General features: G+C 37.6%; 1 protein-coding gene and 1 non-coding gene across 6 annotated transcripts in view; one reads left to right on the forward strand and one right to left on the reverse strand.

The window, feature by feature from the left end:
* COBLL1 (cordon-bleu WH2 repeat protein like 1) overlaps window positions 1-12646 on the forward strand; it is a 146878-nt gene that overhangs the window by 76724 nt on the left and 57508 nt on the right. For 4 of the 5 annotated variants that reach the window (XM_023745443.1, XM_023745447.1, XM_023745459.1 and 1 more), the window contains exon 2: window positions 8278-8466. In XM_023745443.1, the coding sequence (XP_023601211.1) occupies window positions 8375-8466 (92 nt within the window). In that variant the 5' untranslated portion in view covers window positions 8278-8374. Of the gene's footprint in view, window positions 1-8277; window positions 8467-12646 lie in introns of those variants that run through there. The other variant, XM_023745454.1, reaches the window with a different exon arrangement.
* LOC111823616 lies at window positions 11762-11865 on the reverse strand. The gene has a single exon (XR_002826686.1). It is a non-coding gene; the product is annotated as a U6 spliceosomal RNA (small nuclear RNA).

A 12646-nucleotide genomic window follows, 5' to 3' on the forward strand; every position in this document is an offset into this window, starting at 1 on the left:
TACATATTTAAAAGAGCACTCTGACTGCTATCAGAAAGACTGGTTAGGAGGCTATTGGAGCCCTCTAAGCTAGAGATGTTGTCTTAACCCCTAGAGTGCCAGGGAGCATGAGCGCGTGCGCGCTCCTCCTGTCTTTCGCCAAAAGTGCCGGGAGCGCTATCGTGCTCCTCCTGCAGTGTCACTATTAGATGCTAGTAGTTCACTCTTTATGTGGGAAAAAAATTTTAAAAACCTTAACTCAAAATTCCTTGGCAATTTTAGCATAGTTCCTAGGATATTGGTTGGCACTCAAAGGGTGGTAGCAGAGGAACTGATGAAAAGTACACTGAGTAGGATATGTTTTACAGTTAAGAATTCACAGGACTTGATACTTTATTGGAACTAGGACATAGGGAGAAAGAGGAATCAAATCATGCCTAAGACTTTTGCTTGAGGTAACCGGTGGTGTTTAATGTCGTGTCATTGGCAGAGGTGGGAAGGTTACTGGGGGAGTTTTGGATGTGAATAGGCATTGGGAGTGGAGAGGAGAATCAAGAGTTTGGTTTTAAGATACCTATGGGACATCCAAATGGAGATAACCATGTGGTTATTTGTTGTAAATGTTTCCCTCCACGTCCCGCGTGGTTCAGGGTTCAGGATCTGGAAGAGGAGCCGCACACAAATGAAAGAGAAAGACAGAGATAATTTGGGAATATTGGGGGGCCAGGCGGGTAAGTCCAACTCAAGAGGAAGGACTTCCACTGGTGCTCAGGCCGCACCAACCATTTTATAGTCAGAGGTAAACAAGGTAGTGGTTACCATAGTTACACAGTTCTTGTGAGTTTCACTTGTTTTTGTTCTTGTGAGTTTCACTTGTTTTGGCCACTTCCTGCACTTCACTCAGCCCATTAGCTTCCCAGATAAGATCTGGGGAGCGCCATAAAGTCAAGCCTAATTATGCTTAAGAGGACAGTGCCCTCTAAGCTGGGACTTGTTGTCAGTCTGGGGCTTAACCCTATATCGGCTCCCCACATCTCACCCTTCTTTTATTATTAAGCTACTATAATGAAAATAAAACTTAAACATCAAGAACAAAAAGCTGCCATAATAAAAGTAAAACTTAAGCATCAAGAACAAAAATGTTTGTCCCAATTTCAATGTCCAGCAGTTCTGAGTCCAAGTTTCAATGTCCCACAGTTCCTTATGTGTACATGTCAACAATGATATTTCAGTTCCGGAAGGTGGACAAATGGTGGCAATGCAGGTCCAATCCTCTCTGGTTTGATCCAGGGCAACCTGCAGCAACGCACAGCTGCTGACTGCTAGCATGGCAAAGCGTCGTCAGCGTCTTCCATCTCTGGATTGTTTTTCCTCTTGTCTTCATGATTGGAGCATTCCTGATAATTCCTCTCTGTTGCAGGAATCCACATGGTCTTGGAGTTGTTTTCTGAAAATATACAAACATGTTCTCGACCAAAAGTTAATAAAGGAAATTTTACTTGGGATCCTTTTTATATTTGCCCAAATGATTTTCCTTTGGCTTATTTTAACGCCATGTATGTTTTTCATGGGTGTCTTGCTGTTAGCATTAAAAATGAAAAAAAAAATTTCTAGATGTAAATTAGTTACAGGATATTTTTCCTTACATAGTATTTTTCCACTATGCTTAACTCTATATCGGCTCCCCACAGTTATTGGGCATATAAGACAGACCTCAATAAATAGGTCAGGGTTGGAGATGTGAATTTGAGAGTCACCAACTTGTAGATGGTAATTGAAGCCATTGAGTTTGATGAAATCATCTGAGGGTGATGGCTGTGGAAGAAGAGAAAGGAGCAGAGAAGGAGCTCTGGGGTGCTCCAGCATTTAGAAATCAGGCAGGGGTATGAGGGCATTAGACACTGAGGAGTGGCAGTGAAGAGAGAAGAAACTGTGTTGCCACACAAAGAAGTAGAGGGAAGAGAATCCCAAGCAGAGGGTTTGGGCAGCTGTTAAATGTGTCATTGGAACTTGGGCACTTACTCAAATGTGACCAAGATTAGACAGATAATCGTCTATTACATTGGGATACACAGGTGATTGGAGACCTTGACAAGAGAAATGTCTGTCAAGAGTCATATAATCCCTTGGGCCTCTCCTTGTTGCCTTTCATTTTTGCTTATCTTTTAAAGTCACTGGATATACTAGTATTCACCCTGGTTTGATTTTAGGCTCTTGATTGCATTCCCTCAAGCACATAGCATAATGGTATGCCCACAATTGGAACAAATTTTGTTTAATAAATTTTCTCTTGTTTTGTTTAATGAGAGAGATAGAGAAAGACTAAGCAATTGTTTTTGAGAAACTAATCTTTACTTTACAGTTGAAATGCATAGATTAGGGGCCATCAAAACACGGCCAGTTATTTAGAAGAACTGCCTCATGGACAATTATCACAAGGCAGCTTCTGTTAGATAGTCTTCTATACTGAAAGAAGGTGGCTGTTAGATTTCCTTTTGGTCATTAAAATGTAATACTTAAAATGTCCATTTTTGTTTTGTTTTGTTTTGTTAATCCTTACCTGAAGATATTTTTTCCATTGCTTTTCAGAAAGAGTGGAAGGGGGGCAGGGGGAGAAAAACATCAATGTGAAAGACACATTGATTGGGGTGAGGAGCGAACCCACAACCCAAGTACATACCGTTGACCAGGAATGGAATCTGAGACTCTTGGGTGCACAGTTCAATGCTCTAACCACTGAGTATACTGGCCAGGGCAAAATGCCCATTGTTTTAACACTTATAATTCCATTCTTACATTTTGTATCTAATATTGAAGCTGTATTTTTGTATAGTACCTCTCAGTGAATCTCTAAGAATACTATATAAATACAGTAAACACATGAGATGCCATTGGACTATAGTGGCTTATTAAGGATATAATTATAACTCATGTAATTTAAAACTTTTTCCCTCAAACTAAGAAGGGGTGACTTAAATATATTTCTATTACTTTATTCCCTCTTTTCATTTAAGATGTTAATATTGACAGGATGGAGTAATGATTACCATGGACAAATGATTTTTGAAGAGTTTGTAAATCAAATAATAAAAAGACCAATCAGTAGTAATAGCAGGATTCCAATTGAATTCTGCATTGAAATTAAGTTTTGATATTTTTAGTATTGTGTAATGTGAAATTGTACCTTATTTTTCATTATGGAAATTGAATGTAATACTGAGATAATTTTAATCAATAAAGCAATGACTTACTTAGGCAATAATTACTATGGATATGTTTTAGAGTTGAGAATTCCCAGGACTTGATAATGTATTGGAACTAGGAGATAGTTCCAATATTTTTAAGGCTTGATTAAGGAATTTTTGTTCTGACCTAGAGAAATTTTCTGTCTCGAGTATCTTGTCAGTGTAACCTCTCTACCCACCCTTGTGTGAAATTTGCTATTGTTTATTGTTAAAGATAGGAGCCTCTGAGGAGTAGAAACTGATAGTCAGACTAGGCCACTGGGAAAGAAGAGTTTATGTGAACATCCCTTGGGTAAGAGAACTAGCTCAAACATTCTTGTTTAAAAGAGTACAGGGACTTTAATGGCCGTTACTGTGACTTTAAAATATTAGTGAAAACAAGTATTCTTAAGCAGTATAATTTAAGAATTATTGCATGTTGATGTGTTACTTTTTTTTTTTTACTTTCTTATACTTAAGTTATAACTTTTGATTATTTTCAGTGTATCTTTGACTTTGGGTGACATTTAATTTTGTTATTGCTTCAAAGTATAATCAAGAACATTGGAAGAAATGTCAGTAGATCAATCTTAAAATCCTCATTGGTGAATATTTCCAATAAGTTAACAAAGTCTAAAGCTACTTAGGACTCAGGCCAAATCCAGGCCTCTACCTGGTATTCTTTTCGCTAGTCTATGCTATGTAGTCAGCAAACTTTAACTAGCTAGCCACATTCCTAACTTTCATATAAATAGATCACAGTTGGGAACCAACATATAATTGATCCTACAGGGCTCTGCTTGTCTAAATTCTACTTTTCTTTCAAGAGCTGAGTCATACATTTCTTCTCTTTGAAATATACCGTGATACCTGCCTCCACACTCCCACAGAGCTAGTTTGAGCTTGCTCTCATTGCTCTGAATTTTCAGGATTACCCATTCTTTGCTTTGTATTCATTATTTAATTACTTACACATTACATCTTCCCCATGATTTCTAGTTCATTGTGGAAGGATCTTGGTCTGATTCGAATATACTTTCTAATTTTTAAGACCCAGGGTAACGAATGTTTTATTATTTCAAGTAATGCTAGGGAACATTAAAGATGTTCTTAACAGAAGTTCTATGTAAATAATATTTCAACTAGTGCTTTGTTCTGCTGTGTGTTTTTGGGTTTTTTTTAAGTAGACTTAACTTTAGTAATTAGAGATGGGTTTTCATCACAGATTCAAAGAACCTTAGGAAATAAGACAGTCCCACATACACAGAACATTAAAACTGTGAGTCAGAGTAGTTCATTGCAGTGTGCCTTCGACAGGGAAGACAGTCCAAGAAATCATGACTCAATCTGGACCTATAAAGGCAGAGAGAATGGGGAGGGCATTCAGGTGCAGACCAGGATGAGCAACACTTGGAGCTGGGAAGGTGCCTGGAATGATGAAAGCAGGCTATAGGAAGGCCATGGTGACAGGAGGAGGTACCTGTCAGACCTTCCTTCACTGCCATTCTTTTGAAAGCCAAGTTCACTGTGGACAGAGTTGTTCCTGATGCTCCGCCTCCCTGCCTGTGCAGCTGGGCTTCTCTCCTGGTTTTGCTAGGAACTCTTTCAAAGCACTAAACTTCCCAGTTATCCCATGCTAATAAATCCAGTATGTATTTTTTAAAATATGTTTTTATTGATTTCAGAGAGGAAGGGAGAGGGAGAGATAGAAACATCAATGATCAGCTGCCTCCTTCTTGCCCCCTACTGGGGATCAAGCCTAAAACCTGGGCATGTGCCCTGACCGAAATCAAACTGTGACCTCCTGGTTCATAGGTCAATGCTCAATCACTGAGCCATGCCAGTTGGCTCAGTATATATTTTTTAATACTTATCTTTAAAAAAAATAGAATCAATTATTTTAAAAGTCCAACACAAGTAATCCTGATATAAAAATTCATTTTCTTCCTTGGTGGTAAGAACTTTTTTCCTTCTCAATTATATGCCTAAGTATCTCATCTTTTGTGGATAGTATTCATTGAGTTCATTCATTCAGTAAATATGAGTGGCTACTATGTGGCAGGTGTCGTTCCACGTTTGCAAACATGTGACACCAGGTAGTAGAGACAAGTCCCTACCTTTAATGGAAGGAGATAAACCAGGATGTTCCTTGCTGATAAGCCCTAAGGCAAAAAGTAAAGCCCATAAATAGAGGTGTTATCTTAAGGTCAGGAAGAAACCCTGTAGAGGATCCTGAATCAGGGATGTTCTAGGTGTTTTCAAGGAAAAGGTAAGAGTCATAAGATTGGAGTGCAGTGAGCCTAGGGAGAATGTGGGAGCGAGAAGACTGGAGAGGACAGTCCTGTACACATGACAGGACTCTAGATGCTGTTCTGGGTGCGGTCTGAAGACTTGGGAGGGTGTGAGAAGTGCAGTGATCTGACTTACACTTTAAAAGAATCACTCCAGCTGCTGGCCTGGGACATGGAGAACAGAGTGCAATGTGACAACATTGGGAGCAGGGGGGCTTAGCAGCTTGAACAGAGGTGTTTAGGGAATAAGGCAATTGGTGGATTCTGGGTCTATTTATACAGTAAAGAACTGGAGAAATTTATCTATGGGTTGTATTGCATGTGTATGAAAGAGGCTATTTTTGGCCCAAGCAACTGAAAGCATTGTGACTTACTGAGATGGGAAGACTTGGAGCGGAAAAGATTTGGTTTGGAGAATCTGGGAAGAGGAATTGGAAGTTAAATTAAGTTGGAGACTCATTAGTCATCTGAGTCCCTTTACTTTCCTCTGCCTGAAATATCAGTTATTTCTTATCTTTTCCTGTGTTTCTATTCAGTCCCCCAAACTCAACTGTTCCCCATCTGTAAAACATTTCTGGGTACTTAAGAAAGTTTCTCTTCCTATGAGCTTAGCAGTACCATTTGCATACCTTCTTTTATGAGAGCAGACATCAAACTTTATTGTAATTTTATACATATCTGACCATCCTTTTGGATCACAAACCCTTTAGGGGTAGGATCTGGGTCATATTCTACTGGAAAGGGGACCTGGTCCTTAGTGTGTCTGCCTAGGGACAGTCTGGTAGTGTGTGGATTCTTGACTTTGTGCAGGAAAAACTTCACAGCACAAATCCAGGTGAATTTTAGAGGACGTTTATTAACACTGGGAACAGTGAAACAAGGAAGGGTCTAGGGCAGTGGTTCTCAACCTTCCTACTGCCGGACCCTTTAATACAGTTCCTCATGATGTGGTGATCCCCAATTTCATTCTTACAAATTGAACATAATTAAAGCATAATGATTAATCACAAAGCAATATGTAATTATGTGTTTTCCGATGGCCTTAGGCGACCCCTGTGAAAGGGTCGTTCGACCCCCAAAGAGGTCGCGACCCACACGTTGAGAACCGCTGGCCTAGGGTAACAGGAGAGGGACTAGGCAAGGAAATGAGCTTAGGCTGAGCTGCTTTGGCTCACTAAGAAGTCAGAGAAAAGGGGGCCTTGGGACAGGTCCAGGGGGTTAGGGAAGATGGGATTTACTAGGTGGCTGCAAACTGCTTGTTGAATTATTGTCTCAGTTTCCCTATTCCTCTTGCCAAGGAATCTTCCTAGCTTCTTACTATCCTGCCTCAATATTGACTTTACATCCCCAGTGCTTAGCTGAGTCTGCCACATGATTGTGACAAGATAAATGTTTGTGAATATGTGAATGGTCAATGTCTGCAGATTAAAAATGTTTTGAAATTGGTTCAAGTTTTTCTTCATATAGATTTTATGAACTTATTCTATGTATTGTAACACTTTTAAATATTTATTTCAAATCTTTTCTAAAGTTCAATATATCTTTCAATTATAGTCCAAGGCCTATTATTTTAGAAAATTAATAGATGTAGGAACCTCACTTCCGTTTTTTTCATGATGCTGAGTGCGTAAAGGTGGTTGTATTTGTGAGACCTTAAATTTTGAAAATACTGAAGAGTTGGATGTTATGTAGTTACTAACAAAGAAGCCCTTTTACTTGTTTGATTTGTATTGTTGCCTAGAAAATGGGGAGTGAGAGGAATTAAAATTTTATATTTTTCCTGAATGGAAAGCAGTAGTAGTTGTTTTTCCAAAAGCAATCAGCCTTTTATAAAGGCAACATTTTCAAAAACTCTAACTTGCAGTACTTTAAAAAGTATATGTGTCATTACTTATAGTTATTTTATATTTATATTTCACTTTTTCAACCCATCAAATCATTGAATTGGCCCATGTGAATTTTCTCATGATGTATACTACCTATTTCTGTTGTAAATCTGTTAAAGGCTTATTCTAGTATGTGGCACTGAAATATATTTACTCAAATAATTATTTGTAATATCTTTCATTGAAATAGCAATATAATTTATCAAATAACCAATCAGACTTTATTGGTTATTGCTAAGTGCAGTGGGAAATACAACATGTTTTTTTTTTTTTCTTCTAAGTAAATGTAGGTAGAGAAATGAAACTGGTACCCAGAAAAATATGTTACACTTATGGAATCCGTTATATGCAATCTATAGGGAGAGACTGTGTAAGGGGCAGGAGGGAGAGGGTTTCAGCTGGACTTCAAAGGGTAGGTAGGGTTTATCTGGATAGAGAGGTAGAAGACACAATTGGAAACAAATAGAATGAAAGGCACAAAGTTAAGAGCTATTATGAGTATGTGATGGAGATACTGATCTCCACCCAGAGACAGTATACTTTATCTCATCAAAGAAAATGGTATACTTTTGCTTTGCTATAGTAAGCACACATTAATTGAGTTAATGGAGGCAAATATCAATCTCCTCATTATTATTTTGTTTCTTTTTATTACCAAGTAATATAGGCAGATTGTTGAGAACAACAACAACAAAAAAGTGCTGACAAAAAAGGCAAAAAAAAAAATCCTTATTTCATTATTATTATTAAACTAACAGTTAACATTTTGGTGCATTTTTTTCTAGATGTGAAAAACATATATGCACACACATTTTGTGTTTTTGTTAAATTAGATCACATTAGAAATTTACTTTGAAAATACATATATTTCATTTTCTGCCATTGTTTTTATTTTAGGAGAAAACCAAAAGCCAAGGCACCCCTTCCTCCAGCTGAGACCAAAAACCTTGATGCCTCTCCAGTTGATGATGCTGTAGAATCCTTTGCTTTCGTCATGGAACAGAAAGAAAGTATGATAGATAAAGACATTGAACTCACAGTGGTTCTACCTGGGGACATTATCAAATCTACAACTGTTCATGGCAGGTATGCTGGAGCTAGCGAAATGCCAGGACTTCCTTTCTGCTGTCATTCAAACCCTCTGCTGTATATTTCTTGATTTTTTTTCTTTGACAAAATACTTCATCACTCAGTTTGGTTGTTTAAAAATGCTAAAAGGTATTATCTTTTTTCTAACAATGTTTTGATATCAGTACTATGAATTCCACCATCCCAGTCAACTGACTTAAAATTTTGAACTATTTTATAGTTGTTAGTCATTTAGTATGTTTTTAAAAAAATAGCCTTTCCCAGAGGAACAGTTCTCAGTTGTATTGATTTTCTAAGTCAGACTTAGAAAAGCAAGCCAGTGACCCATAAAAAAACCCTTTCTCTTCCTCTCCAAATTATGCTTTTTCTTTTAAGCTATTTCCCTAAATTTGATTTTGCAGAAGTTACTAACTACTCTTAAAATGTAATGATCTCCTATTTATCAAAACAGATAAATCTATCTGTGAAACAAGCAGTATTTTTTATACCACTGAATGGCTAATTAATTTCCTAAAACTGTGGATAAATTTGCTAGCCATATAAAACTAAACTGTAACCCAGCAAGAAGTGAAGATGTGATTTAGGAAACTGACATTTTTAATACCTATATAATAGTTGGAAAAATGGAATAAAACCAAGTGTAATTTTCCATTTCATTTTCAAGTGGAAAGTTACGTGAGTTGTATGCTTGGTCTTGTTCCACCTTTCACCTTTAACCACCGTTTGTTATCTGGAATCCTGTTTTAGAAATTTAAGCAGTTTTGATCTTAGTAGTGTGTGTGTGTGTGTGTGTGTGTGTGTGTGTGTGTGTGTCTGTGTGTGTGTGTCTGTGTGTGTGTGTCTGTGGACCAAAAGAATAAGTAAGCAACATATTGGGCATTGCATTCTTACAATGTGGTTTTATCTAGACGAAACTCATTCAATAGAACCTTAATCTTAAAATTTATCATCAAGGCTATGCATAACTTTACAAATTATTGAAAGTACATGAAAATAAAAAAGTTCAGCATTGGCAAACAATACTCTGTTGAGTATTAAATTCTCATTAAATGTAAGTAAGTTGCATTTTGCCAATTATTTTGTATTAAAAACAGTTTGGGAGATCACACATTGAACCATATTTAGGAGGTTGAAAAACCTGTGACTTCTACCTCAGATGCAGGTGATCACCTGCAGATTGAGCCTCTTCTGGGTGGGAAGGTGTCCTGCAAGTTAGAGACAATGGCCATCATCTTCAATCCTTGAAACAATACCATTACCCTGGTTTTAAAATAATGACAATGGATGTGGCTGGGGATAATACAGGCAATTCCTCTTTTTTTTCTTCTTCTGAATTTAAAGTAAGTTTTAAAAAGTCAGCATTTTTCTTGGTTCTTCACTGATGCTGACAGGTAACGATAGTTTCATTATCAGCATTCCAAAATTTCTTCCCGGATGCACCTCTCAGGTGTTTATTTTGTCATCTTCTCTGCTATCAGTCTTCTGCATTCTTTAGATTTTTTTTTTTAAAGTTCAGTGACTTTAGTATTAGAATCATGGTTTTCTCTCTCTCCTGTCTACCATTATAATTATTGTAGCCTTTTCTACATGCTACCCTAAGCCAACTTTTCTTCTGTTTCCTTACCTCTGGGTATCTACACCCATAGTCCACCACCCCTCCCCCAGGATGGTGGTATTTCAACATGGAAAGCTGTCCCATTACTGAGATCTTAGGGTCTCTCTTTGAACACAACCTTTTTGACATCTAGCTTATCCACTTCTCTTTCTTAGTTATTTGTTCTTCATCCTCCTTATTTAGTCTAATATATGACTGCTTTTCAGGTTGCTGCATTTTCTTCATATTTAACTTGGATTCTGCAATAGTCATTTCCATTACCTTTGTGTTTACAGGGGCTGTAGATTTTCCTCTCTTTTCTCATCTTCCAGCAGGTTTGCCTTCCCGGTCCCTAAATCTGAGTACTTTCCATCAATCAGCTTTTTATTTCTGGGCTGCCAACTCTTGTTGAATTGCCTCAGTTTTCTTATCTATAAAAATGTTTTATAACTGAGTCATTAGGATTAAATGAAATACTATCAGTGCCTGGCACATACTGGCTTCTTTTATTTTCTATTGAGAACGTCTTTCCTTAACCCTGAGCTCTCTCTATTTACCCGCCACCCTCAGATTATTCTAACCATCCCTCTGTTTGTGGCACTGTCCTTTGTTGTTGTTAATCCTCACCTGAGGATATTTTCCATGGATTTTTTAGAGAGAGTGAAAGGGAGGGGGAGTGACACAGAGAGAGAAACATCAATGTGAGAGAGACACATCGATTGGTGATTGGTTGCCTCCTGCATGCACCCCAACCTGTGCCAGGGATCTAACCTGCAACTGACCAGAATTGAACCTGAGACCCTTCAGTCCTCGGGCCAATGCTCTATCCACTGAGCCAAACCAGTTAGGGCTGTGGCAGTTTCTTTGATATTAAACACACACACACACACACACACACACACAAACAGTGTGCAGGGATAGCAATTCAATACCAAATTAAGGAAGTGTAAACCTCATTGTCTCTTCCAAAATTAAATAGGCTTTTCCTTCACTACTCCCCTTTAAATATCTTGAACTTCAGCCTCATGACTCTTGTTTTACAGATACTCTACGTTTTCCACCTGCACGCCTTTTTGAAAGTTTTTTCATGTGGAGTACTGTACCACCCACATTTTTTTCCAGTTAATTTATGTAACTTTTATATAAAGGCTCTCTGATCTCCCCAGATTGAACTGTTACCTATGACTTTCAAACTATTTTGACACTTTATATACTATTGATGGTGATCATATATTGTTCTATGCTGTAATTAATATGTGTGTCATATCTTCTTGAATAAACCATAAGATACATGTGGACAACATTACTTTTCTTCATAGTGCTTAGCACATATTTATGCAATATAATTGACATTTAATAAATTCATTAAAATGATTATTGTTTCTCTAATCCTTTATATGGAGACAGAGGTAGCAACTTAAATGGTATGCCTTGAAGAGATAGTTAGATGGGCCCTGGTTGCTTTCCCAGGTTCTTCTCACAAAGACATTTTCTCCAAGTAGAGAGCAAGGCAAGAATACCCCAAATGAAAATGCCCCAAATGCTGATTGCTTTTTAAATTTTGTTTAAGGTTGCAAATGTTTTCTGAGAGTAGAATTTGTTTCATATCAGTGTTTTCTTTTGAATATTTTTTAAATTGCAGTTGATATACAATGTTATATTAGTTTCAGGTGTAAAACCCTGTGATTAGCCATTTATATAAAAGTGTGGAACACAACAAATTTGCGTGTCATCCTTGTGCAGCAGACATGTTAATCTTTGCATTATTCAAATTTTAGTATGTGTTTTGCCAAAGTGAGCACCATATCAGTGTTCTTAAGAGGGGGTTTGATTTAGAGACTTTGTTCCTAATCTATAATAATAAAAGCGTAATATGCTAATTAGACCGGACAGCCGAACAACCTTCCAGAAGTCATTCTGGACGTCCTTCCAGACGAAGCTGCGGCGGTGGGGACCAAGGCAGAGTGGTTAGGGGTGATCAGACAGGCAGGCGAACAATTAGGGGTGATCAGGCAGGCAAGCAGGTGAGCGGTTAGGAGCCAGTGGTCCCAGATTGCAAGAGGGATGTCGGACTGAGGGACTCCCCCCACCACTGTGCATGAATTTTGTGCACCAGGCCTCTAGTAGTTTCTTAATTCAGGAATGACAACTTGTAGATGCTATGACTAATTTTTTAATATTGTTTATTATTACAAGTGGTTGTGTGAGTTAGAATATTTTAGGAGTTTGATTTTGGATTTCTTGGGGATATTCTAGATACTTTAGAGTGTGATTTGGGATATTTTAAGACTTTGATTTGGGGTATCTTGAATATTGCAGCTACTGCTGGCCCATTGTTTGGAAAAAAAAAACACCCTCAATATTGAGTGATGACAACAACAAAAATGCTCAAATAGATAAATATTGTCTATTTCTGAAAAAAATGTTAGCTATCTAATATGAAGCCCCATGACATAGATTATAATTTAAATTTCTTCCTGGCTTTGTTACTATAAATGGAAAAGGAAACATTTCAACAGTATGATGCAGGAATTGGTTGGCAGGGACTAGGGAAGAGGAATTTTAAATAAGTTTAAACGCATA

This window comes from Myotis lucifugus, unplaced genomic scaffold (assembly GCF_000147115.1).
Source record: "Myotis lucifugus unplaced genomic scaffold, Myoluc2.0 scaffold_5, whole genome shotgun sequence".
Lineage (NCBI taxonomy): Eukaryota > Metazoa > Chordata > Mammalia > Chiroptera > Vespertilionidae > Myotis > Myotis lucifugus.